Genomic DNA, 27,205 nt, shown 5'->3' with positions numbered 1-27,205 from the left:
CTAGAAAGTTGGTTTAAGACAAGATTTTAGCATAACTGAAACGCAGTGATTACATAATAAAGTATTTAATAGACAAGTTGATAGAGCACAGAATTCGTACAGCTCAATTTATTCAGAGCTACAGTACCAAAAGGCGTATTTTGAAAGAGTAAACAGCAACTTCCGTTATTTTTATTGTGTGTTTTCTGCTAAATTCACGAATTCAACGTAAAGATGTTTTGATAACGGATAAAAAAAAGATGTTCTCTATGGAAAAGCGAGAGCCCAAACAGCGCATGCGTGCTTTCGGTGTGGGTTTTAAATACGCCATGAAAAAACTGATCAGCTGGGCTGATGGAGGTCTCTGACGTCTGATATATTAAAAGGGTAATTCCATTAAACTTCTAGTTATTGAATTATAATAATGTTATAATTCAATAAATTATACTATTGAAGAGTCCATTTATTTTAGGAACTTTATCATTAGGTGAAACAATCGGTTGAAAGCCTTCATTTCTGGTAATCACAATCATTTCCCACTTACATCAGACCAATACAAAATAGTTTTATAAACAGAAATGTGGGCTTAATCAAAAATATCTCTAATAGCTACTTAAAGGCTATTTTAAAAAGATACTTTTAATCTGACAAATAACTCATCAGGATCTTAATTTGTTGGAAATATTCATTACTTAGATAAACTAGATTCCCCATAAAATTATTTAGAAATTTTTTTTTTTTTTACATAAAGCCTTGAAAAATCTGTGTAACATTAAATTTGTTTGTTCCATATATTCCTAAAAAAGAGCACTTTATTCCCAGATTTGAGTCAGAAAAGTTTAGATTTTCCTCTCTGTATCGTATCTGCATACGAAAAGTATTCGTAGGGAAAATCACAAAGGCTGGCGAGTGTCTTCTGGACACAGAATTACAGAAGGAAATACTTATACAGCACAAAATAAGCTCAGTCCATTTACTATTTAACAGATCTATGATCTCAAAACAATCAGAACTGGAGTACCTCAGGGCTGTGTTGTCTCACCTTTGAAATTTAAACTATATACAAACTGCTTAAAGTTTGTCTTAAGTGGCAGTTTATTGTGTGAAGATGCTTAAATGAGGTTTTTTTGTAGAATCAGACACCTAAAATCAGAATGTACATCTGCTGTGCCTCAGCTAGCCCATTTTTAAAAAATTTTTCACAGTTGGAAGTCAGAAGGAATCTATTTTTGAAGCAATGAAAGTAGATCATGTCGGTTCATATATAGCTAATTTTGCACCTCATCTTGTACATATTGAACTTATAACCTTTGCTAAACTGAGTAAACAAAATTTTTACTGAATTACTGTAACTAGTTACTTATGATTCTGCAAGAAAAACATCAGTAAAGTTTAGAAAAGTCAAAGTTTCAATGCTCTTCTCAGGAAATAGTCATTTAATAAATAAATAAAAGGTTACAAATCATTCCCTCCTTGTGTTTTTGCAAAAAAAAAAACAGGCATGAAATCAAGAATTGCCAACATATTTATTTAGAAAAAGAACAAAACTCATACAAATCTTGAACATTATTAGAGTGTAAGGCCAAACAGAAGTGCAGAAAGCTTAACTGCAATAAAAAGCAGCCATCACATCTGAGCCTGAAAGTAATGTTCATAGTTGGCTCGAAGGACAAATTCAAAGTAAGGCTTTGATTTCAAAGTGCTCAACTCGTCCTGTTCCAGCAGCTCTTTCACATCAGGCAGGTAAGTCTGCAGAGGAACACCTGGAAGGAAAGGAGACTTAGTTTAAGGTTTCTCTATAAAAGAAATGTGTTTAAAGCAGGAAAAGATTGGATTCACTGCAAATTTATATATTCATTAGACTGTTCTAATCCATGAATATTTGCATCAAAACTACACATTCAACCCAATGCTGCTGATCTATAAGTTTAACACGATTAAATCAGAAAGTTTAACACAAAACTTTAAGTTTTAGCTGCTTGGCTTAGACGGAATTAAGCAAAGTAAAAATATTGCACAATTCAAGAACAATTAAGGAGTAAATAATAAACAGTTAAAAGTTATTTCAAAATTTAATATATACTAATCTGTGTGTATGTACATTAATATATGGAGATATATGCATTTACTGTAGTGAATTACAATTTTGAATAAGAGTTTGTATGTAAACTTATGGACTGGCAAATTAGTACATTTTTAAACACCTTTTGGTTTATTTTACAAATCATTTTGTTTAAAATATTGCATGTTTATTTGTGCTTCTTTCCCATATATTTGTTCTGTTGAACTTTTAATTGAAAGAAAGAAAAAAGATAAAAAGAAAAACAAAAAAGAAAGACAAGGGAAAGAAAACAGAAAAAACAAGGGGGACAGAAAGAAAAGAGAGAAAGAAAGAGAAATAAAGTAAGAAAAAAGAAAGAAAACAGTGAGGAGTTTTGATTTGTTCCTAACATCCAAAGTAAGGATTATGCCATTTTACTATAATAATAATCTAACTTGATGTGTTTCACCTTCTTGAATGAGTTTAAGGAGGATTTTCACAAAGATGCTGTCTTTAGCTGCTTCCAGAGGATCGTCGCTCCCATCAGCAGAGGACCAGCTGAAAGAAACCAGTGGTAAAGTCACATTCTGTGAAATATTTTACAGAACAAGAACGTAAATCTGACAGAAATCTATGACCACTAGAGGGCAGTAGAAGACAGTTGTGACCATAATGCAAGAGTTCCTTTTCATGCTATTTATTTATTAATAGGCTAATCTAAAAACAATCTGCGCAGTAATATATCTTATGTTATTGCATTTCAGACAATTAAATGTTTTTCTTATAAAAAATATTAGCTTTTTTGCATCTTGCATTTGCAATGCATTTCTATTACTAAAAAAAAGGGTTAAATTTAAAAAGAAATATACACAATATGCCAATTTTTTTATCAGTTTAATTGATTAACTGAATAATTGATAGAGTAATTGGTATTTTTCTCTCTGCTCTGCATTCATAAAGCATAATTTTTTGCAAGGTTAATCAGATGCTGCTGGCTTTTGCTCTGCTTACTCATCATAACAAATGGACAAAAGTGAAAAAAGTAAAAGCAAAAATCTTACTCTACATTATGTGGGCGTCACAGTAAACGAAACACGACCTCCGATTTAACCTCTCAATAATTTAAATTAAATGAAGATCTTACTCGTCTCTCCTGAGTGCTTTGCTTAAGATTTCACATTTCAGAGAATCGATGTCCACAGAATCCTCCTGAAACAAAATCACAGAAAATCGTTTACATGACTACTGATCCAAAATGGCACCCAGAGGTGCAGAAGAAACAGGACGTTACCTCATCGATGTATTCCAGCAGGTCCAGAGCTTTTTTGAAGTCGTATTCGTTGGCTTGCCTGTTGTCATCACAGATGTACAGCTGGAGGGAAGGAAATGCTAATCTGTGAAAATTATCTCTCATAATCTGAGGTTTCCCCAACTGGATTACACTTAGCAGAACTACAACACCGGATTCTTACAGTTCTGTTAGACAACTAAATATATCTATAAAGTGCATCTATCTCGACATCCCTGTGAATCACAGATGTTTTTCAATTTTTTATCCAATTTTTGGATCCAGTCTGTTATATGAGCTTCATTCTGACTTGCGATCTTTTGTTTGTTTCACTCTGTTACAGTAATTTAAGCCTCTTGAACGTTTTCTCACAATAAAAACAAACAAAATGTTGAGTATTTTCTTTAACATATATGTAACACACCAACTTAAAGTGTTGATTTGAATAGGGATGACTGATAGTTGATCTAAAGTTAACTAATCTTATCCATCGACTAACGATTAGTTGATAAGCACCCATTTTCTGAAAAATCTAAGTTCTCTTTTATGAAAGGGGTCGACTGTCTTTCTACATATCAAGGGATAATTTTGTCATATAATACCAAATATTTTTTTTATTATTATTTTGTGTATAATGTATTAAATAGTGAATAAGCAAACAATTGGGGTTTCCTCACATTATTAAACTTGGACATATTCATAAAATAAAACAAAAAAGGAATCTCAAAGTTGCCGAAAAGAAAAATAAAGTAGGAAACAAATAAAGGTGAAACCTTTTTTTCCACTTCTCATATAAAGAGATATTCATACAGACATACCGTCAAACTTTGTTCTTGAACATGTGCTAAAACTTCGCTCCAAGAAGTGCATTAGCTCAAAACAGCTCGCAAAATCAACCGTGCTTATTAGAGACACATTTTTTCCGTTATATTACAATTTTTCTGTAATATAACGGAAAATTATATTTTCATCACATCCTCGACTTCGTCGCACATAATTGATTTTTAAATGAGAAGTTGATGGTGCACTGTAATGAAGCTATTAAGAAAATTTATTATTTAAAAACAACCGTAAAGGTGAATTTTTCATTCTGTTATCTCCACCGCTTTTCATCACACCCTCGGCTTTGTAGCAGCTATTAAGGCGAAACTTAGGGAGCTTGTCGAAGGCTTACATTTCAAAACAGAACCGCATAAAGTGCATTTTTCATCCCACAATGGACTCCGCTTGGACCGTTCCTCTTTCCCGTTCTAATGTGCCCCCGCCGCCATTTTGATTCCTGTACCAACGGCTCCCTTTAGGGATGACCAGCGGCGCCCCTGCTGGATGGCGGTCAAACTACAACACCGAAATAAGTATAAGCGGACGTTATTAGTTAATCGATTGGAACTAACTTTAATCTAATAAACCATTAGTCGTAAATCAATTAATTGTTTGTGAATAATAAAAAAGTGGAAGCAAAATCAAGCATATGTGTCAATATGTGTAAAAAATTGATAAAAAATGTGAGGCAGAAGCTGGTCAGATTATTCTGTTTAAAGCTTAAAGCTGGTCGGTACCTGATCCTGGATGACAGTTGTGTGATCAGTGCTTTATTTTTACCTGTATGAGGTTGTGAGCATTGAGCAGAGGCATGGTATCGAGGTTCTGCTCTTTCTCCTCCAGGAGGCGCTTGGGCAGGGTCTCCTGATGCAGCAGGAAGCGCTCCTGCTCCACAATATCTGAGTCAGGCAGAGACATGGCGCTGTCAGCTACAGCTTAACAGGTTGCAATGTTTAATTATTACAGCTTGTCTCTCTAGAAATGCAGAAAAATAAACGCTAAAAGTAGGGCTGAAACAGTTAATTGTTAATTATTGAAATATTCGTCAACTTATTTCGTAATCGGTTAATTTTAACTGGAGAATACAGATTCAAATAAGGCAATAGGCTGAAAAAACAACATATTCAGAGCAGTAATTAAGTCAACATTGTACAAAAAATATATACATTTTGAATTTCAGGTCTGATTCAAGTTTTGAAAATTTTGCTATCCAATTACTAATCAGCTAATAAAAAAATAAAAAACAAACAGATTAGCCACATACAGTATTGATAAGCAGAAAGAGCAGAACTTTTCCATAAGCTGATGTTAGAAGTTTTTTAGCTGCAGAAGCATCTTTTGCAACAAACAATCAAGTATACACTAAAGAAATGCTGTCATTGCATTTTAGACAGAAAATGTTAAATTTTCTTATTTTAAAAATGAATTATTTGTTCATATGTATCTTTTAAATGTACTTCTAATACTGTGTGAAATAAGCTCAAATGGTTTAAATGAAAAATCTAAACTTTCTTTTTCGATTAATCGTCAGAAAAACAATAAAATTATTCATTACAAAAATAATCATTAGTTGCAGCCCAAGGTAAAAGAAGCATAAGTTTTAAACATAAAATTCATACTTATAACAGTTTAAATATGCCTTATAGAGTCAGAAATGTATTTTGGATGAACAATTCAACACTGAATCTCCATCTTGTTACCAGAAACTGAAACATACACAAAGAATCTGAGCCGAAAACCTGCAGCTAAGCATCCAGCTAATCTGCAATGTTTACGCTCACATAAAGTAACATCACATCAATCTCCCATGTATTTTATTACAACACAGAACAGGACGGATGTCAGTACTAAACAAACTTAGTCTAAAACCGTCTGATGAGGGTGGATATTTTTTTTACCATCGACTTGTTTGCTGATCTCATCCTGTGGCAGATCTGAGGCCAGCGCCGTCAGCTTACTGAGAGCCAGCAGAGTCTTCTTCTTCACAAAGTATCGCGTCTCTTTGTTGGCTTGACTGTAGAGAGTCCTGTGGGCCTGCAGGGAGCAAAGTTATAACAACAGATTACATGAAATATACATGAGATTACACGCTACCCACAAAATATTAAAATTAGGGATGCATCTCATATTGATGTTTCAGGTTTCTCTTAAAAATAAATTCCTTTTTGGTGGCTTTTTACATAATGTGCGTTGATTTTCCGTTTTCTATTTTAGAATATCTGTTGTCTTTTTAGGTGCTTATAGCAGAAGCACTTAACTGTAGATGGGCTTTTATAAACAATATATCTGAAAAGTATTAGGAAGTGAAATATTGATTAAGTAAAACAATAAAACATAATATTGAAAACGTGCAAAATCATACATATAAAACAGAAATTAAAAAACATGACATAACCAGTTTTTATTAATGTATTGAAGTTTATGGCTATAAACTTTAATAAATTTCATTAGGGACAAAGGGTGAACAGAAAATGGATGGATGGATGGAAGTATAAACTTAAGCTTACAAAAAAAGACGTTTGTATGTCTTATTTGCTTTCAATATTTTTATTTTATTGTTATTTTGTCTCGATTTATCTGTCCCACTGCACAGCAAGTTAGGTAAACTTTTTATTTTTTAAATGTGCCTTATAAATCGGACTGGATTGATAAAGTCTGGAATATTTGGTTTTTGTACAGCTGAACTTAATGTGACTTTCTCTAAATATTTGAATGCACATGATCAACTTGATAATGTTTCAGTACTTTTTGCACAACTTGTTCTCCAACAGGGAACCGACTGATTATCAATATATTGTGAATCTTAAAACTGAATACAGTTTAAAAAAAAACTTCATTTGGTTATTAATTGAAGATACAGTACGTTAGCACATTTTTCCAAACAATAAAAGCCCCGACTCTATTTACAAACTCATTTTCACTCAACTTGAAATTTAGCAAAAAAGATCTTTTCCCCTTTTAAACTGGAAAACCAAAGTTTACATAAGACGTTAAAGCCAGAATAGCCCCATTCTGAGCTAAGATCCAACAGAGTTGGTTTATTAAACAGAGGTTTGCATACATTCTGGAAGTCGTTGATGCAGATGTGGTGCAACCAGCTCAGGTGTTGGTGAGACTGCAGGAAGCTGGCCAGCTGCTGGTGCTGCGCGGCGGGTTGGGCCAGCAGCTTCCCCCGCTTCCCTTTCTCCATGTACCAACGAAACAGGAAGTCAGAGAAGTTCTAGAAAAACAGAGCGAAACAAAGGAAGAGTTTGTTTACGTGAGCAGGATTCGGTTTTTAATGTTTGTTTTGTTTAGATGTTGTTTGTTTCAGAAATGAGGATTAGCCGTTCTTCACAGAGTTAATTTGTAGGTTTTCATTTGCAAAAGAGATCAAAAAAATTCACTGAGTTTTTATGACAGATTGAGCAGAGGACAAGGAGAGTTGGCATTTGGTACGAGCAGGAGCAAGATAGAAGGAAGGAAGGAAGGAAGAAAGGAAGGAAGGAAAAAAGGAAGGAAGAATGAAAGATACTGTATATATAGTCTCCGTCACTAGCCACTTAATAATAATAACAATATATATACTCTTAGAAAGCTTATTTAAGGAGATATTAAGTGGGCAGTGATTTACGGATTAAGACAATTCCGAGTGTTTTAATGTTCAACACAACTACAAACCTTTCCATATTAAATAATAAAGGACTCCCTGGTTTGGTATCTGCTGGTTCTGTACCGGTTCTGTACCTGGTCAGCAAACTTGGCCATGTAATGCTGCAGGCGGTTCTGGTTGTCGGTTTGCTCACACATCTGGACCAAGATGTCGAAGTCACAGTACTTTTCTGCCAGCGCCGCGACCCACTGGTACTGACCGAGCTCCACTGCAACACACATCATCCATATGGAGGCCCAAAAGGGACAAAATTAAATACCTACTGAAAACATTAGTTTTATTAAATGCTTAAATAAAGAAGTAATTTACTGAATATTTAATTAGATGATTAAAATAAAAGCTTATAATAATCAATGCAGATAGCTAAATGGGCAGGGCCTTTAATCGTTTCCAACATAATACCCAAGTAAGGTGTAAAAAGTGCAGCCCGGGTGCCGTTAGTGGCCTTCCGAAGGATTTTGGGCAGATACAGACTTTATATGTGAACTTTTTTTTTTGTTACAAAAAAATACTAAGTACAAAAAAATACACATAGTGTTTCATATCAGTTGATGTTAATAATTATTGACAAATTTTTTTGTTTTAAATATCTGAAACTCTGCCAAACAGGTGATGTGACCATTCCTGTTTTATCAACACTCTTCCCTCCATGTTGTTTTAAAAAAAAAATATTATTATTTTTAGGCAGTTAAATGTGGTGGAACCTTAAACTGCTGCTGCGCAGTTACTCAGCAGGTTGTTGCTAGGCAACCACAGAATGAGTGAGTTGCTAGGCAACCAAAGAAGGAGTGAGTTAGCTGGTACCACCAACGTTTGTTTAGCTGAATAATAAATATTCTGTCAGACAAACTATCTGCTGATATTGATCACGTCTATCGCGGTAGATATCGTTATTGATTTATTGTCCAGCCCTGTTTCAACTCAACGACTCGAAGGAAAAATGTTTGGGCGCCTCTGATGTAAGAGATTGTCAAAGCTTAGCGTCTTCCACTCACACAGAGGGCTGAGTAGCTCTGAGCGCAGCTGGCTGTACTCCATCTCCAGGCCGTCGTAGCGCTCTTGTTGGGCCCCCAGGGGCCCCTGCTTCTGCAGGGAGGACAACTGGGCCACATAGCCACCTAGGTAGATGTCCAACAGCGCCACCAGCTGCTCACAGAGGGCGCTGCGCAACTCTGAGTCGGCGTGAGGGTAGACAGAGTGCAGGATGATTTCGTGCTGGTGAGAAAGGACGGTGCGAACGCCTCCTACACCGCCTGAAGCTAGAGGGAACGGGGTGGGGGAAAACTGTTCAATATTTAATTATTATTTAATGTTAAATCAATACGTCGCTTTGGTATATTACCCGTCCATGGAATATATTCTGGCTCTGCAGATGCATTTTCTGAAGCTCTGTACATGGAGGCTTTTGTCTCTCTGTACTGACCTGCAGCTTGAAGCATGTCCTGCACACAGACCACAAGTTTTCTGATTTATATTTTTGCATAAAGAACAAAGGTGCCAACATGGTGCAATGATGTCAGGCATAAATATTAGCTACAAGATGCTTATTTTCAGGATCAAAGAGCACAAAATAACTCAATTTATGGAGTTTTGCTATGCAAAAAACTCCAAAAATATTTACCACTTAGAATTTGTTCACTTTTCATATATTTTCTCTGCTTTTAAAAGTATTTAAAAAGTTACAGAGGAGGCGGCGTTTAGAGGTAAAGGGTATACGGCTCTGGGAACTCAGAGCGGGCTTTAACCTTTGACCTAAGGTAATGGCCTTTGAGCTAAGAGGTTGAAATTTCACCCCTAAATTCTTTTTTTTTTTTTACCCCTCCAGGGGTTCTTTTTGTGGGCTCTAGAGTCCCTTTTTACAAAGTAGGCTGACAGGAAAGGGGGAAGAAGAGGAGGGGAAGACATGCGGTAAATGTCGCCGGGTCCGGGAGTCGAACCCACGACAGCCGCGTCGAGGACTTGAAGCCTCCAAATGTGGGTCGCGCTATCCCCTACGCCACCACGGCACGCCCTTTTCACCCCTAAATTCTAATTAATATTTAACCCTAGAACTTTAAGACATTTTAAGTATTCAAAAATAATTAAACAAAACAAAAGAAACAACAAATAAAACGAGTTATCTGCAAACAAAATGGATCTTCAAAAAAAGGACAATTTTGAGACCAAAGCAACAGACTGAAGTTTTATCATCCAGAAAGAGAGAAAAGAGAAAAACAATACATCATGCAAATGGAAATTATTGATTAAATTTTTATTTATCATGTGATTAATGGATTTATTTCTCACTGCGACGGCACTAGCTGTGAACTAGTGATGCGTTTACCTTGAGTATGTTGTTAACTGTGAGCACAACGTCAGCCCACTGCTCTGAGTCAACCGGGTTCTCCTTCAGGATCCGCTCCTCCTCCTCCACCAGACAGTCGAACAACAAGGAGATCTGAGACACCTGGGGAAAAACGCGACATCAGGGGCGTCCAAACATTTAGCCGTGGGCCAAAACTGTAGACTCAAAAGTAATGGCGGCCCAAAAAATAAATACAAAAAATCAAAATCAACCAAATAAAGTGGCCCAATATTTACTGTAGGTCCAAATCCCGAAAGGGATTTTTTACAACTGTGTATCAGGAGCAAATTTTCACCAAAAAAAGTGACTAATATCAGAAATTTTCTGGAAAACTTGGAAAAATTTCTTTAGAAAAATGTTTAAAAGATTTTTTTTGGTGGAAATTTCTGATATTAATCTGAAAACGAGATTTTTTTTTCCTAGCAAATTTCCTTCCTGAGATTACTCTCAAAAGTTCTGAGTGTCTTGAAAGATTTTTCTTTTCTTCAACAAAGATGATAATATGCCATTTGCTGTTCTAACAGAAAAACATTTAGTTTTCAGTGTCTTTTGGGCTCAACTGAATACATTTTCAGTAATAAGAACAGAATTTGGGTAATTTTGTTTCAAAACGCTTGCTCTTTTCAGCCAAGTTTAGGAAAGAATAAAAAATCATTTTGGATTACCTTTTATTAAAACTTGGTTATAAAAACACAAATACTTTGTCTTGTACTTTACATGTTTCTGTGTAAAAAAAAAAAAAAGAGGTCTGTAACAAATTTTCCGCTGGTAACAAATTAAAACTCTCCATCTGCATCTACGGGACAAATTTGAATCATTTTTAAATTGCAGTCAGGGGCTGCACAAAATCAGTCCAAAGGCCACAAATGGTCCCCGGGCCTCACTTTGGGCAACCCTGCGCTGCATCATTAAAATGTCATCCGGCGGCCAAACAGCAGTTCCTCAGACACACACCTCCCTGAAGAAGACGTCGGCCGCCGTGAGGCTGGGCGGCACCGCGGTGTTGCTTCGCTGCAGAGCGACGTTGATGGCCCGGTTCACCAGCTCAGCGTGTTTGTTGTGGTGGTTCTTCAGCACCATGGCCGCCTGCAGCTTCTCAGCGTGCTCGCACAGCAGCAGGCGGGTTGCCATGGGAGACGACCTCACCGTCACCTGGCTGAGTCGGTCCAGCAGGCCCACCTGATCCGCAGGTCAAACGTGAGACGTGAAGAAACCCAACATGGAAGAGGAGGAACGGAGTTAGGATACCTGGAGCAGGAAGTCCATGAAGCAACAGTGAGCCTTCATCTTGTCCTCCAGTTGGTGGAGGATGATGAGGGACGTGAGAGGAAAACCAGCACTCTCTGAAATAACCAAAGAAAAAAATGAAATTCAAGTTATTATCTTTGGGCCTAAAGAAGATCCATCTTCAGCTTCAGTTATTAGAGCTGGAAACCAAAGATCAGGCCTGAAATCTGAGACCTGAAGCTTCAGAGTCACATAAAGGCAGTTACAAAGTCGGTCTTCTATCACTTGAAAACTGTCTCTAAGATTAGAGGACTAATGTCCCAACTAAATCTAGAGAAACTCATTCATGTGTTTATCTTTAGTCAAATTGATTTCTGCAACAGTTTCTTCTTGTGTCTTGTCTCTATGCTGTAACTGCGAAGTAATTTCCCTGCTGGGATGAATAAAGTACTCCTATTCTATTCTATTCTATTCTATTCTATTCTATTCTATTCTATTCTATTCTATTCACAGGTCTGCCTAAAAAAATCTAACAAACAGCTGCAGCTGATCCAGAATGCTGCTGCTAAAATAAAATACTGTTGTTAAAATACATAAATACATTAAAAACCTTCCTGATTATTCAGGTCTTCTGGTTCTGGTCTACTCCATCTATGTTTCCATTGACCATATAATTGTGTATATTGAAATTACAACAGTGAATTGACTTCATGAAAATACAGCAAGCGCTAGGATGAGGTGTTTTTTTTTGGCTGTATTGAAATTACTGTATTTCACAAAACTGCAATAGAAACAGTTTTTTTGTATCACACGAGTCGTGATCATCAGCCGGATGACTACTGGAGGAAATGACAAAAAAGTCCACAGGAAGTAGTTGGAGGATGATGGCGCTGGATGTTTTTTAATGACTTATTGCACAAACAAACTAATTCACATGTGATTTTTCTTGCGTTTTTTATTTGATGGAAACACTGCAATCGAGAAATTGTGTGTTTTTGACATTAACAAAATATTGACAAAAGTTTTGATTCCCCAGAATCAGAACCAAACATGGAGAAGCAGAACTCACTTTTTATCCTGCTCTAATCTGGAACAAACTTCCAGAAAACAGCAAAACTGCTGAAAAACTGAGTATCTTTAAATCAAGGCTAAAAACCCACCTGATTAGAGCTGCCTTTGATTAGCAGTACATGCAACACTGATCAACATATTTGATGTAGTTGCTGAATAAATTTAGTGATGGTATTTCACTAAATGTAATGTGTAGCGGTTGTTTAATAATTGGGACCATATGAAGTTTTTAAGATGGAAAGCACGCCTCACCGCCGAGGACAGACTCGGCCCAGCGAGGGTCTGACGCCGGGTAATCGTCCACCAGTTCCAGGTTGATCTGAACCACAACGGCGTCCAGCTCAGCTCCTTCCTCTCCATCAGCGTCGGCAGCAAACAGGTCGTCTGTGACCGTCTGGGCGCCAACCAGGTCGTTACTGAGCGAGAAGGAAAACACAGGAATCACACTAATATTCTATTATGACTGCAGTTTTTTATTTTACTTTAAAGCAGATCCATGCAGTAATGCTGATTACTGCAGTGAATACTAAAATCTAAAGAAATTAGTTGGTAAGAAATAGTTGTTTTGTAGCGACATACCGGCAGAACTGGAGGAAAGCTGCCTTCAGCAGTTTGGTTTTGTCCTCCTGAGCAACGGGCTCTGATCTGGTTGGTGTTTCCATGGCAGAAATCTGGAAAAAAAAAATTATATCAAGAAAGTGATTAAATGATTCAATCCAAATTCTTTACTTCAGGTTTCCCTGCTTCTAATCAGTGTTTCACATCTCAAACGGTGCGATAGAGGGTTTGTTTGGAGGCACACAGAGCCAGAAGACATTAGTGCGTAAATAAATCAGACTTATTATTTCTCTCATTATTGCGAATTTTAGCAAGTAGAAATAATTTTGGTAATTCCAGCTGACAGGGAAGAGGTGGAGGAGATATAATAACAATAAGATAATAAAAAAGAAATCAATTAATTGAATGATAAATTAAAGCTAACTCAATTATTTCCGTTTCCATATTTTATTGTTTTTCTCTTTTCTACCAAAAACTAGATAACAAAAGTCTTCAGTCTGGTGCTTTGGTCTCAACTAGCTGCTTTTTTGAAGGACAATTTTGTTTACAGATACTACGTAAGTCGTTTTATTTGTTGTTTCTGTTATTTTGGATATTTAAAAAGTCATCCAGTTCCAGAGTTAAATGTTTATTAATTTAAAGTTTATTGATCTTTGAGAATGGGTCCTTCCATTATTAAGCCATTATTACCATTATATTATTTGAATATGGTCTCAAAACAACAATATTATCATTTATCGCAATAACTTCTGGGACAATTTATCGTCCAGCAAAATTTGTTATTGCGGTAGATATGTTATACTATCATGTCACGGTGACAGTTTTAAACTAGTACAAAAATATCTTCATAAAAGTTACATAGTTACATACTAAGGCTTCAAAACACTTTAATGCAAGAAACATCCGGCTGCAAAACATCCAGAAGAATAAAGTTATATTTCAGTAGCATGCTGCAACTGAATTAGACGCATCCTTCCTTGGTGTAAACCTTCAGAGATATCGATCATTGGATTGTGTTTTGGTCGTTTTACCTCGGGCGCTGCAGCCAGCGAGGAGCACAGCGAATCCTCCATGGTCTCTGGAAGGATGGAGGCGCTCTCTCTGGCCACCACAGCTACCAGTCCACTGTTCTGGGAGAAAAATACCGGCAGGTTGGAGCAGCAGCCTCCTCCACGTATGCCATCACCTGAACAGACAGACACATTTGTTTGCTTATACTTAAACCCCACATTGATGCCTTTCCCTACACTCGTCGCATCACTTTTCTTTTCCAGTAGCCATTGTACAGCTCATACAGCATTAGAACAAGCTGACCAAATGAACTGGAGCTCAGCTTAGGTTGCTAGGCAACAGGCTGAGTTTGGTTGTAGTTGCTAGGTAACGGCTCAGTGCATGTTGAGTGTGACTTAATAATCAGTAGGTTTTTGAAATGGCTAATTTTCCACGAAAACCGTTAACATATTTCCAGAAAACGGCTTGGTGTGTTTTTTCAAGCATCTGGGGTTTATTTTTAGAAGAAATAAAAACCTAAATAGAAAAACAAAAACATGCTAAATATTAATTTTTCATAACAGTTTCCCTTTAAATCCCTTTTATGTTACCGTGGTGAGAAACAACACAAAGTCAAATCCTGATCAAAACAACTATATTTTTAACAACTTCTCTTTATCTGCACATTTATATCTGTACTTCTGTCTGATAACGACAAAGAAATATATAAAATATTTATTTTTAACAATAGTCTGCAGAATAGGCAAGAGTAGATAATTTAATATTTTAATAAGCTCTCATTAGTCTCTCTTCTAATAATGTCATAAAACTCAAAACAAAGCAAAGATGTCATCAATATTCTTTCCTTCAAGAATTTAACATTTTTCAGTTGGATGATTTTTTTTTATATAAGTTTATATAAGAGGGGAAAGAAATGAGTCTTACCTGGTGAGTTGAAGCTAATTTTCTCATCTGGTAGCGCCGCCCTGCTGGTGCCGGTTGAGCAGGCCGACACCATCTCCTTGTTGTACAGGACGGCGGTGGTACCAGGTGGATCGGGCAGCACAAAGCGTGTGGCCTGCAGCTCTTCCTCGCTCTGATGGAACCGCACAGAGTCAAGAATAAACAGAAGGCCTTTAAACTTAAACTATTATTTCAAAATGTGTTTTACCCCGTTATAAAGACTACATCAGTGGAGAATAAAACCCAGGCTGGGCAATAAGGCAGAGAAACGAATCACAATACAAGCATTTCATATCAGTCTATAGATAATTATTAATTAGCACTTTGTTTTAAATACCTGAATATTGCTAAACTGGTAGCGTAAACTTTCCTGTTTTATCGGGAGTTTTCACTCCACATGGTTGTTTTTTCTTATTTTTAGGCAGTTATGAGTCACAGAGACCAAACCTGAAACTTCTGCTGCGCCAGTTACCCGTTGCTAGGTAACCAAAGAGTGAGCAAGTTACTTGTTGCTAGGTAACCAAAGAGTGAGTTAGTGGATTCCACCAACTGACTTTATTTCAAACAAATAACATTACATAGAGGATCTTTTAACACAAAGATAAATATCACAATGCTACAATAAAAATAAAAATAACCAGACATCGACAACATTGGTGTCAAGGTCTTGCAATCTACAAAGTAGAACAAATAAAGTAGCAAGCAAAAGTTAAATAAATGCATACATAAATGGGTAAAATAAAAAAATGTGTACCTTTTAGTCTACATAAATACTACTTTAACAAAAAGTGACAAAAACACATTCAAATACGTGAATTAAAACTTATCTGCAAGATATAGAAGTTTGTTTGATGAAAAATGATCAGTTCTATTGGCAGATTATTTCACTTATAGCATGGAGAAATTGTCTTGTTATAAGTAAATTTATTTGCCAGTTGAACTAGTACTTTTTCATAAATATTAAGAATTTTTTAACTTAAAAGAAGCTCATATCTTGATGCAAAGATAAATTAGTTTTGTCTTATTTCAAATGTAATAAGATATTTGCACAAGAAATGAGATCTGGTGTTTCTGCAGTGAATAAGGTTGAGAAATGTGTATTTTTAGATATTCTATAATAAATTTGTATCTGCTTGTAATGTTTTCCATCTTTTTTCAGGCTTTTCTGTTTTATTACTATAAAAGTCTCAGAATATTAACATAAGAGTGGAAGATTATCATTTTATACTGATTTTCCAGAATGTAAAAATTAAGTTCTTGAAGCGTGTCGGAGCAGGATGGACACTGACCTGGAATGGACAGCTGTACTTGGTCACTTCCACGGTGAACTGGTCAGAAATTGTGTCTCCGGTCTCCTGCAGGGTGACCAGGCAGAAATAAGCCAGGCAGGGCGAATCTGATGGATGCCAGGCTGCAGCCAAAACCACCAGGCCGAGTCTGGAGACATGCACAATAGGGTCTGGGATTTAGACATCATACGGTGGGCACGGAGATCAAATTTTCAGGGTGTCAGTTATTTGATTTACAAGGTGCAACGGGGAGTCTAGTGCTTAAGAGCATCAACAGTCGGCCAAAACGATAAGAAAAAGTCACTGTAAACACAAGATGCTACATTAAAGAGGCAGGATTAAATGTTTTCCAGGCACATAGTGCCGATTTATAGCACAATCAGGCAAATAATTGTTATAAAATTTTTGTATATATCAAATATGACTTAAAAGAAATTTGACTTTGTAGTTTAATGCCTTGAAATTGGGCATCTGTCTCTTTAAGAAACTCCTGCTCTTTCTGAAGCTACAGGAAGTCATCACAACACGGCTCCTCTATTAAACCTTTACAACATTTTTATCTGTTTCAATGAGAAGCAGCTCGTACAATGAGCTTTCTGAGGCTCAGGTCCACCAGGTGTTTGCTAATTGCTGCTGGCTAGTCTGAAGGAGCTGAGTGGGGGAGACGCAGAAGCTTGGAAATTATATTTACAAAAATATCTGCTAAAATCTGCTTTTAAAATTGCTTAAATTCAGTATTCACAGAACAAGAAACATAGACATTAATGCTCTAAGAAAAGAGATTAAAACCTGTTAATGTTGAATTTCTGAATCACACAAATTGCTTTCTTGTCTTCATAATAAACAAGTTAACACTTATTTATACCTTCCCTTCATTTTTCCTCTCTTATCATCTAGTTTGCAAGAAACTCTTGCATTAAGGTGCAGCGACCTGACACCTGTCTGTGTACTGCTCTGATTTTGTTCTTTAGCTGCATTTTAATCAACACAAGTCACAATAAAACTGGACTGAAATGATTTCTCCTCATCAGCCTGATGTTTTTCATTCCCTTTCAGACAGAAAGACGAAACCACTCACTGGCTCGACTTCATATCCAGGTATGTGACGTTCGCTCCCTCCTTCAGCTCCTCATAGTTGCTCTCTGACCCCTGGAGGAAAAAGTTCAGTCACATTTTCTGAAAAATCAATGTTTGCTTTAAACATGCAGCTTCCTATAATATAACAATAGTATTTAGCAATTTTATTAAGGCCTTAGTTTTGAGTAAGGCTGGGCGATAAATCAATATTATTAATCAAATTTTTGGCTTTTGAAGATTCAATTTTTAGAAAATTGAGATTATTTTCACCAGTTCAGTCTTTGAGTTTCCATATTTCAGAGTGGTGTCAGCCGCCATCTTGTTTTACAGTTTCTATTTATTTAGACTTTGAATATTAGGGCTAGGTTAGGATTAAATTTTTTGAAATTATGAGAATAAATTCATAAAAGAAGAATGAAGAAGAAGTATTACTAGAACTCCAACTAACAAGAGTAGCCAAAATTTATAATGTTGAGAATCTTCTGAAGTTAAATTAAGATAAAGAAATACTTAATCTGTATCACATTATTATTGGTAGCAGGACTTTGAAATTATTGAGCAACAACTGAGTATTTCAAAAAGAAAAAACAAACAAACTTATCTGGTCATGTCAGATCTTGATAAATCTACAATTTCTTTTCTTTAAAACAACTTTTCTCTTCATTTTAAGACGTTCTTGTGGTAAAACGGCATCTTTATTCTGCTAATATTCAGCTTCTACGGACTACAAATCTGGAACAAACTTCCAGAAAACTGGAACACCGAGTTCCTTTAAATCAAGGCTAAAAACCCATCTGTTTAGAGTTTACTCTGTACCATAATAAATGAAACATTGACCAACATATTTGAAATTCATCGAAATGTAATGTTTGTTTCTGGTTTTTTCAATTTTCGTTGTAGTACTCCATCCTACAACTCGCAGAAGAAGGGCTGATTGAAATAAAAGCCACTTTTTAGGATATATTTATTGTCTTTTCTTTCTAGAAAAGAACACAAAAACATCTGCAGTATCTGTAAATACAGTCCCAGTTGGATTCCTGACTCCAGCAGTAGTTCGAATCTGCTTTCAGCCATTTCACTGCAACACACGTTGCGTTCTTACTGACCCAGATTGAATCTACGATGCTCTCAGTCAGAGCTTTCCTGGTGTCCCAGCTGAAGATCTGGTGCTCTGTGCTGTCGTCCACTTCCCATTTGCTCACAGTGGAGCTGGTCAGCGAGTACAAGCAGCTGGTTCCCTCCACCCACAGGACGCTGTAGAGCTGCGGAGACATTTATAGGATGATTTATATGCAGTTCAACTACTGATGCTGGACAGATTTTTGGGAGTTTTCAAGGTTTTTCCAGATCCAGAGTGTTGGTTTGCATTTGAAACAACATTTTGAAACTTTACTTTCTGAAACTTCACTTTAGGCTTCACTAACACAGCAGGTATTGATGCTCAATTCTGATTTTTTTTGTGTTGAAATCTTTTTTTGTGTGTGGGGGGAGGGGTGTAGGCCTGTCACTATAACAAATGTTGCTGGACAATAAATTTTCCCAGAAGTTATTGTGATAAACAATAATATTGTTATTTTGAGACCATTCTCAAGTAATATAATATTAATGCCATAATAATGCAACAAAACATTCTCAAGGATTAATAAACTTTAAATTCGAAGGAACATTTAATACTGGATCTAGAAGACATTTTAAATATCCAAAATAAATAAACAAAATAACAGAAACAACAAATAAAATGAATTATTTAAAATTGATCTTCAATAAAATGTCTAGTTGAGACCAAAACACCAGATTGAAGATTTTTTTATCATCTTGTTTGTGGTAGAAGGAGAAAAACAATAAATCATGCAAATAGAAATAATTGAGTTTGTTTTAATTTAACTGATTTATCACTTATTGCGACAGGCCTACGTAGTTGTTCATCCTACTAATTTATTTTGAGCCCCTTCTTTTATATGTTGAGGTTTGTACACATTATTTAAATAAAAAAGAAAACAAAAGCAATAATAAAAAAAGTTCAGAATAAACTGGGACATCAAAAATGTCTAAACCCCAAAGGATCCAGTTCATCTAATGTTATTTTGGGGTGTAAAATATCTTGCCGTTCTCCGTCTAGCTGGAATTGCAAACTGAATATAACTCACCTCGTCGTTAGCTGGAGGGGAGAGGATGCCGAACAGACTGGACACACGGCGCCCGATCCCGGACAGAACCCCCTGACCCTGCTGCAGGGCTCGGTACTGCAGCTTCCCTGAAGAGTCCGAGCTCGCTCTCAGCAGCTGATTCTTCACAGACGATAAGACAAAGCTTCCACCCTTAAAGAGAAAATAGGAAAAAAGTTGAAATAGCAGCAGAAGAACCGGACAGAAACCATCACAAGGCTTAAAAACAAGATTTCTGTCAAGATAAATACAAATAATTTCAAACTTTTTCTATTTTTTACGAACTCTGAGTGCAACAACGAAGTTGCAAAGATCTCCCAGGTTCACATCCGACTCTGTGTAGATCCCCTCGTGTGCCAGACTCGGCCAGAAGCGAGCCGTTCCTTCTGCAGCTACGGCGAGGATGGAGACGGACTGAACGGTGGCCGTCCTGAGAGGAGCGGCCGACGTCAGAGCCACCAGGTCGGCCGTGTAGGTGAACTCACTGCTGGGCAGCTGGAGCTCTTTGCAAACAGACAGCTGCAGCAAAACACACGTTTTATTCTCATTCAAACTAAAAAAGACTTAATCTATTCTACATCAGAAACTATTTATAACTTATTCATTTTCAACAGATCATATTTTATGCTGATTTGTAGGGCTGGATGAAATGGCTTCAAAATAAAAGCTCATCCAAGAACCGATTTTTATCTCTTTTTTTGCTAGCTTTTGTTTCTAAATGAAAAAAAAAAAGTTTCAATACAAGATCCAATTTTACACAAAAAAAATTTCCTAGCTTTATTCTAAAAAAGAAAATATTTTTAAAAAGTGGATTTTATTTCAACCACTACAGTGCAGTATTAGAGCCAGGCTACAAGAATGTTTAATTACAAGATTATAATCAAAATATTAGCAGAATAATGATGCAATTTTACCAGTAAAAACGTCTCAAAATTACGATAAAAAAGTTGTTTTGTTGAGAAAAAAAGCTTTATTGGGATTAGCAGCTCAGTTTGTGTAGATCTTTTTTCACAAAAATTGAGTCTTCAAGGACCAATAAGATTGGTTTATCGCCCCGCCCTACTGATCTGGTTTATCATACCTTAGCTACAGCAGTCTGGCAGATCTTCCAGATTATTAGTCTCTCTCCACAAACCATCCAGGCCCAGCCGCTCTCGTTCACCTTAACTGAGATTGGGTCGTCAGCTAGAAGAACCAGAAATGACTTAGAAAACAATAGTGGAAAAAAATAAAACTTTAATATTTCCCCTGTTTATTAACACACCAAACTGAAAATTTGGATTTATTTCAGCATGTAAATGCATCAATGTTTTGTACATTTATTTGGTGAATTAAAACAACACTTAAAAACATTTCTGAGAGCGAAATTAAGAATAGCTCAAAGTAGGAATCGCCAAGTGACATTTCAAAGAAATTAGCAATTAATCTTAAATATCTCTAATTAACATTTAGAAATGTGAATGCATAAATATCTGACATATTCTGTCATTATTGTGACATTTAATAAATACATATAATTTTAGTAACTCTAGTTGACCTAAAAAAAAGAAAGAAAAGCTTGGTCTGATTTCACTACAGATGGTGAGAAAAACAACAAGGTGTGTGTAATTTTATGGCTTTAACTATAGATAGAGCATTCCTGTTTCTTTCCCTCCAATCAGGGATGACGCTTTTCTCACCTTCAGCCGTGGTGAGAGCTTCCATCACTTTGACAGGCAGCGACGAACCAAACGTCTGAACGTCGTAGTAAACCGTCTCAGTGACAGTGTGGTTCTGCACTCGAGTGGGCGTCGACCTGACGAGGAGCGATTACACACATCAGGACTGGATTTTTAGCATAATCAACAGGATAATAACATAAAGTGTTAGTTTCTGATAAAATGTGGATTTTAACGATTTGCAGAGGACAGAAGGAAAAGTGTTGATTGAGCTGGACTGCCATTTTTTAACTAAAATGCAGCACCAAAGTTTGAGATCTCTTGACTATTTCTTCGCTCTTGTTGTGGGAAAATTTATTTCCAAGCACTGTTAGATGAAATCACTCAATCAGGTTTATTTGTATATTGTGCACAATACAGAGAGCGTGTAAGACAATCAATAATAAATAAATTCCAAATGAAAAGCTCTACAGGCAGAATTTAAAGTTTATTGACCTTTGGGAATGTGTTCTTGCGTTAGTACATTGTTACTATTATATTACTTGAAAATGTTCTCAAAACAACAATATTATCATTTATCGCAATAACTTCTGGAACAATTTATCGTCCAGAATTTTTTTTTTATCGTGAACGGCTTACTTGTTAGTCATCTGCATTAATATTCTAGAATGGCTGCAAAAGCCAATGATTTTATACGGTAAACTTTATTATGCATAAATACCAAAATTTCAGCTAAAATGGGCTTTTATTGTTTTAAAAGCAGGTAACTATATGACTGCATGTGCTTTTTGTTTACTCGAGTTCCCTAGGAAACAAGGACGTACAAATGTGTGGGGTTTTTTACTTTAAAGTGGAAATATAAAACTACAGTACAACAAAGCCTGTGTTCAGTGTGCGTCCACTCACCTCGCCGTCATAGGCGTCCTGCGCGGGGAAAACATAAACCCACCACCCGACCCAGAGACGCTTTTCCTCCCAGTAACTCTGCCCTGGTGCCTGCGGCCGGAGCCCGGGGCGGTGCGGGGGCTAAACATGCCTGCGCCTGGACTCCGAACTGTTCAATAGTCTATAAAGAGTTCTGATGATCAATACACAAAACAGCAGACCGAATAAATCCACATCAAACGGCGAAAAAGATCAATTCAACCGCTCTTCAACACAGCACTCTCCAAACAACGCGCGGTTCAGTCGCGATGATTGAACGTCATCACTCAACAACCACGTGACCAGAACAGAACTCAAATCATCACAGAGAGCCCTCTAGTGGCCGTGGAAGGAGTTGATTTATCGCAACAGAGAATATGGTCATCTCAACAAATTAGAATACCATTAACAATTTTATTCCAATACGTGTTTTTTTTTAATATAAACTCGTGCTATTTGTGTGATTAGACGTTTCAGATATAAACGAAAAATTAACTTGAGTGAGTAATTCAATTTAAAAGTACATTTAAAAGTACAGCTGGAATTCAGACACAGTGTCTCAAGTGTTCATTTCTATTTAAAAGTTTGTTTAAAAGCTAATTTATAATAATTCATCCAATAAAAAATTGCAGCGACTGAAAAGTGCTAAAAAGTAGAATATACGTCCCCTTTGTAAACATTTTGGAGAAAGTGCGTTGTTTTACAGTCCAGACTGTAGGTGGCAGTGATGCGAAATTACGCCAGTTCGCTAACTGTCAGCTAGTTTAAAAGAAGATAATCCATGATGGCGCGGCAATGAAAGGTAGAAATATTCGTTCAGTTAGAATCTGGATTAAACTAGACCGCCTTGCTTATATGATCTGACGGCTGAGGATAACACGACAAGATGCAGTGAGTAGATGTTTTGTAGCCTGCAGTGATTCAGAATGAAACATATTCCCATGAAAAGCCTTTACCGTTAGCACCGCTGCTAACGGAGCTAAAGTAGCCGGTTAGCTCCATCTAACGTTCTGACAGCGTTGCGTCGCAGCAGCATTAAGACTTTTTGATTTTTCAAAGTAAAATAAAAGACAAAGTAACGGTTTTGCACATCACAAACTGGGTTTTAAATATTTTCTCATTAGTGTAGAATATTTTAGTCCAGGTTTGAATAGTTTATGTATTCTAGTTTCTAAATTGGAGGAGTTTTTAGGAAAACTAAAAATGTGACTTAAATTTAACCAGATTAGTATTTTTAAGTGGAAGCATTTTTTTAGTATAAGTTTTGGTTTATCAGACAAAACACACACTAGCCTATTTATCTAGTCAAATTCATCTAATAAAAACGCAAAAACAATTGATTTAAACAGCTAGCTTTATTATGATTCGGTTAGATTGTAAAGGAAAAAAAAAAAGATTTAAAATGGGATCTGGTTCGAAAAATAGTTTATTTTAAATCCATACTGCCCTGCCGTACTCTCAGTCATTCCAGCTGGTTTTAGAACACACTCCTCATAAATTAGTAACAAAGAATGATGGATTTCCTGCTTGGATTTGGAGGCCTGAGTGTTGATGTTTTTGTACCTGTCAGGTCATGAAACGGGTCCGGGCCGAGCAGATCCAGTACGCTGTGGCTCAGTACCTGAAGAGAAGACAGTATGTGGATACTGACGGCTCCCTGAAAGGAGCCAAACTCTTCCAGTCCACCGAAGAGCTGGCTGCTGGTCTGACTGGTGAGCTCATTCTTTCTTTGGCCGTTATTTAAAATACAATCATCATAATGTAACTAAAGTGCTTTCCTCCTCCTCTTCTGCTTCTCCTCCTCATTGTGAGCAGTGCAGACAGAGTCGGGCTGTGCCAACATCGTCTCTGCTGCTCCCTGCCAGCCCGACCCGCAGCAGTATGAGGTCCAGTTCTCCAGGCTCCGCTGCTTTCTCTCAGGTATCACACCTACACTTTGACTGCTTGTAGCATCCTTTACATCAGTACTTCTCAAATAGTCTTTATTCTTGCTTGACTGCAAAACAAGCCTTTAGACACTAGATGGCAGCAGTGTTCATGTGCCTGTTCAACCCAGTAGAAGAAGGAGCTCTGGCGTGAACAGAGCTGGTGAAGGAGGATATTGGCACATATGTACCTCCATAGAGTTTAGATTTAGACATTTGTGACAGTTTAAAGAGGTTAGTAAAGCAACCACACCCCACCTGCTGACTTAAAAAAAAAATCTAACAAATTTGGTGTCAAGCAAACAACCCCGAAAAGAATAATTGATTACTTAAATAATCGTTAGTTGCAACTCTAAATGGGAACTTTTAAGGCCTTTTTTGATCCTGAATGTTGAGAGTATTTCCTATTTTTCCACTACCAGAAACAGAAATCTCTTATGCCCAGGAGGTCAGCTGCCTCCTCTACCCGCTCTTCGTTTATCTCCACCTTGACATGGTGCACTGCGGCCTGAAGGGGGCAGTAGACAGCTTCTACGTCCGTTTTCACGACACCTTTCTTCACGACGGGGAGCAGCGGTCGGTGGTGGAGCAGCTCCGCCACGTCGTCACGGCGCAGGACGTCGCCGCCAATCCCAAGCTGAGGTCTTTCCTGGAGCATAAGTACGTGGTTCACCTGACGGAGTCGGCTCACAGCTACCTGCTGCGCTACCTTCAGAGCGACGACAACAGCGCCATCTGCAGGACACTCAGCACACACCTGCAGGTGGAGGTCACCGCTTCCAGGCGAACTGAGTACCAGCTGTACGGAGCCGCCGCTGGCTCCATGGCGGCCGCCAACGCCGGCTCCTGGGCAGGCGTGGGCGGAGCCGAGGGCAGAGCCGAGGCGTTGGAGGTTCCTGCTGGGATCCCGCAGAACGAGGTGGCGCTTCTGGCGCTGCAGGACTGCATCAAGAAAGTCCGCGAAGGCCCTCCGTCGCTCACCACCATCTGCTTCTACGCCTTCCACCACACGGAGCAGATGCTGAACGCGGCGGAGGTTTCGCCGGACAGCCGGCTGCTGGCAGCCGGGTTCGACAACTCCGCCGTGAAACTGTGGAGCCTCCGGGCCAGGAAGCTGAAGGCCAAACCGCACCAGGCCGACGTGTCGTACATCCACCTGGCGTGCGACGTGCAAGAGGAGGAGGTGAGCCGACAAAACTAGTCGTCTTTACTTTAAGAGTTCAGATCAGCATTACAATAGTTAACTAAAATTGAAAGTGAGAGAAAATTTTCATTAACTGAAATACATAAAAACGGAACTTAGAATCTTTTTTTCCAGGAAATTTGGAGATTAATTTCAAGTAAGACAAAAATGAAGACACAAATTTTCCATATTTGAAACTCAGACTTTTCACATATTTTGGATTTTTGGAGTTCAGAAATGTTTTTGTTTTTCATAATCATTTCTAAGTTCAAACTCAAAATTTTTCTTGCAAATTTTAAACTTTTGAAACTAAGCAAATGTCCTTGTTTTTTGTTTTGCTTTAGTTTTTCTTCTGGCAAATTTTTAACTTTGAAATTCAAAAGTTTGAAATTATCCTCAAAATTTGGATGTTTTTTCTTAAAAATTGTCGACTTTTTAAACTCAGAAATTCGCATCCTGATCTTTTTGTCTTCGTCCAGGCGGACGAGGAGGACGGCTGCGGCAGCGAGGTGAAGATGCTGCGCGGCCACAGCGGTCCCGTCTATCGCACTGCCTTCCTGACCGACAGCTCCGGCCTGCTGTCCTGCTCCGAGGACTCCACCATCCGCTACTGGGACCTGGGCAGCTTCACCAACACGGTGCTGTACCAGGGCCACGGCTACCCGGTGTGGGACCTGGACGTCAGCCCCTGCAGCCTCTATTTCGCCAGCGGCTCCCACGACCGCACTGCCCGCCTCTGGACCTTCTCGCGCTCCTACCCGCTGCGGCTCTACGTCGGCCACCTGTCCGACGTCGACTGCGTCAAGTTCCACCCCAACTCCAACTACCTGGCCACCGGCTCCACGGACAAAACGGTGCGGCTGTGGAGCACCCAGCAGGGCCAGTCGGTGCGGCTCTTCACGGGCCACCGCGGCGCCGTGCTGGCGCTCGCCTTCTCACCGAACGGGAAGTACCTGGCGTCGGCCGGCGAGGACCAGCGGGTGAAGCTGTGGGACCTGGCGGCGGGGACTCTGTTCAAAGAGCTGCGCGGCCACGCGGACAGCATCACCAGCCTGTCCTTCAGCCCGGACAGCAGCCTGGTGGCGTCCTCCTCCATAGACAACTCCGTCCGCGTCTGGGACATCCGCAGCTCGCACGGCGGGGCGCCCGCTGCCGATGGCTCGTCCGGCGAGCTGGTGGGTCAGTACGTAGGAAACACCAGCAACGTCCTGAACGTCCAGTTCATGGCCTGCAACCTGCTGCTGGTCACAGGAACGGCGCTGGAGAAAACCGAGCCGTAGCAACAAACGACTCGGCTCCTATTTCACTTCCACAAAGTTTCACTCATGTTGATGTGCTGTTGGAACATCGTGGAAGCATGTTTATAATGTAAATGTAAATAATGAGAATACAGTCACATTTTGAGAATAAAGTCGTAATAATAAGAACAAAGTCATTATGAAAATAAACTACGAGAAACAAGTTATACAATATGAATCCTACAAAAATGTTGTAACATTACGAGTCGTAACACACAATATAAACAGTCATATTTTGAGAACAAAGTTGTAAAAATGTGAAAATAAAAACTCATTTTGAGAATAAAGTCGTAATACGAGTCTAAGAACCGTAATATTTAGAGAAAAAAGTTGACTTTATTAATACTATGACGTTATTGTGGTAAACTTTATTCTTGTAATACTTCAACTTCTCGTGTAGTTTTGACTTTAGTCTCGTTTTATTTAAGCTGTATTCTCATAATTTAATTCTACTTTCTTAACGTGGCTCTAATACTCGTTCTTCATGGTATCGTAAGAAAGCACAAAAACAATCGGCAACAAAAAAAGGATTTTCTGTTTCTTACAAACTTGTGAAACCAGATTGTTGATGTATTTTTTATCATACTGTAGATGAAGTACAAATACCTGGCAGTTTCTGGGCATTTTTCACTCGGTTCCATAGGAATCTGGATGCTTGGTGCCATTAAAAGGGGAATTTTTTTTTTCTATGGACAAAAACAACGTTATTGATAACTTGCTTATTGATGCAGTTGGAATAAACTTGTAAGTT

At 38.0% G+C, this 27,205-nt stretch overlaps 2 protein-coding genes across 3 annotated transcripts; one reads left to right on the top strand and one right to left on the bottom strand.

The window, feature by feature from the left end:
* Positions 1 to 1,486: 1,486 nt before the first annotated feature.
* nup133 (nucleoporin 133) lies at positions 1,487 to 22,321 on the bottom strand. Of its 2 annotated transcripts, XM_005811284.2 has the most exons (25): positions 22,031 to 22,321; positions 21,146 to 21,261; positions 20,548 to 20,651; positions 19,752 to 19,985; positions 19,449 to 19,619; positions 18,408 to 18,563; positions 17,303 to 17,373; positions 16,225 to 16,372; positions 14,918 to 15,068; positions 14,014 to 14,168; positions 13,004 to 13,095; positions 12,677 to 12,840; positions 11,375 to 11,469; positions 11,081 to 11,305; positions 10,106 to 10,228; positions 9,125 to 9,224; positions 8,778 to 9,041; positions 7,857 to 7,990; positions 7,192 to 7,350; positions 6,029 to 6,164; positions 4,911 to 5,029; positions 3,312 to 3,392; positions 3,165 to 3,229; positions 2,490 to 2,578; positions 1,487 to 1,742 (listed from the first exon to the last, which is right to left on the bottom strand). In XM_005811284.2, the coding sequence occupies exons 1-25, from the start codon at positions 22,156 to 22,158 to the stop codon at positions 1,606 to 1,608; spliced, it is 3,417 nt and encodes a 1,138-aa protein (XP_005811341.1). In that variant the 5' UTR covers positions 22,159 to 22,321; the 3' UTR covers positions 1,487 to 1,605. The 2 variants fall into 2 exon arrangements, with proteins under 2 accessions (XP_005811341.1, XP_023190410.1); XM_023334642.1 differs by lacking the exons at positions 7,857 to 7,990; positions 8,778 to 9,041; positions 9,125 to 9,224.
* Positions 22,322 to 22,816: 495 nt separating this feature from the next.
* taf5l (TATA-box binding protein associated factor 5 like) lies at positions 22,817 to 26,525 on the top strand. The gene is made up of 5 exons (XM_005811297.2): positions 22,817 to 22,939; positions 23,619 to 23,760; positions 23,864 to 23,968; positions 24,396 to 25,156; positions 25,636 to 26,525. The coding sequence occupies exons 2-5, from the start codon at positions 23,622 to 23,624 to the stop codon at positions 26,434 to 26,436; spliced, it is 1,806 nt and encodes a 601-aa protein (XP_005811354.2). The 5' UTR covers positions 22,817 to 22,939; positions 23,619 to 23,621; the 3' UTR covers positions 26,437 to 26,525.
* The last annotated feature ends 680 nt before the right edge of the window (positions 26,526 to 27,205 follow it).

Source organism: Xiphophorus maculatus, chromosome 5, assembly GCF_002775205.1.
Source record: "Xiphophorus maculatus strain JP 163 A chromosome 5, X_maculatus-5.0-male, whole genome shotgun sequence".
Lineage (NCBI taxonomy): Eukaryota > Metazoa > Chordata > Actinopteri > Cyprinodontiformes > Poeciliidae > Xiphophorus > Xiphophorus maculatus.
This window is presented reverse-complemented; position numbering and strand designations above follow the sequence as displayed.

What these genes read in the sequence shown, in the direction of transcription:
- nup133 (XM_005811284.2), bottom strand. Translation starts at nt 22,158, where the DNA reads ATGTTTAGCCCCCGCACCGCCCCGGGCTCCGGCCGCAGGCACCAGGGC. An exon ending in TCATGGACTTCCTGCTCCAG is followed by an intron (nt 11,306 to 11,374) that starts GTATCCTAACTC and finishes CCTGCGGATCAG; the next exon opens with GTGGGCCTGCTGGACCGACT. An exon ending in GATCAGCAAACAAGTCGATG is followed by an intron (nt 5,030 to 6,028) that starts GTAAAAAAAATA and finishes TGCCTGACTCAG; the next exon opens with ATATTGTGGAGCAGGAGCGC.
- taf5l (XM_005811297.2), top strand. Translation starts at nt 23,622, where the DNA reads ATGAAACGGGTCCGGGCCGAGCAGATCCAGTACGCTGTGGCTCAGTAC. An exon ending in GCTGGCTGCTGGTCTGACTG is followed by an intron (nt 23,761 to 23,863) that starts GTGAGCTCATTC and finishes CATTGTGAGCAG; the next exon opens with TGCAGACAGAGTCGGGCTGT. An exon ending in GCTCCGCTGCTTTCTCTCAG is followed by an intron (nt 23,969 to 24,395) that starts GTATCACACCTA and finishes TTCCACTACCAG; the next exon opens with AAACAGAAATCTCTTATGCC.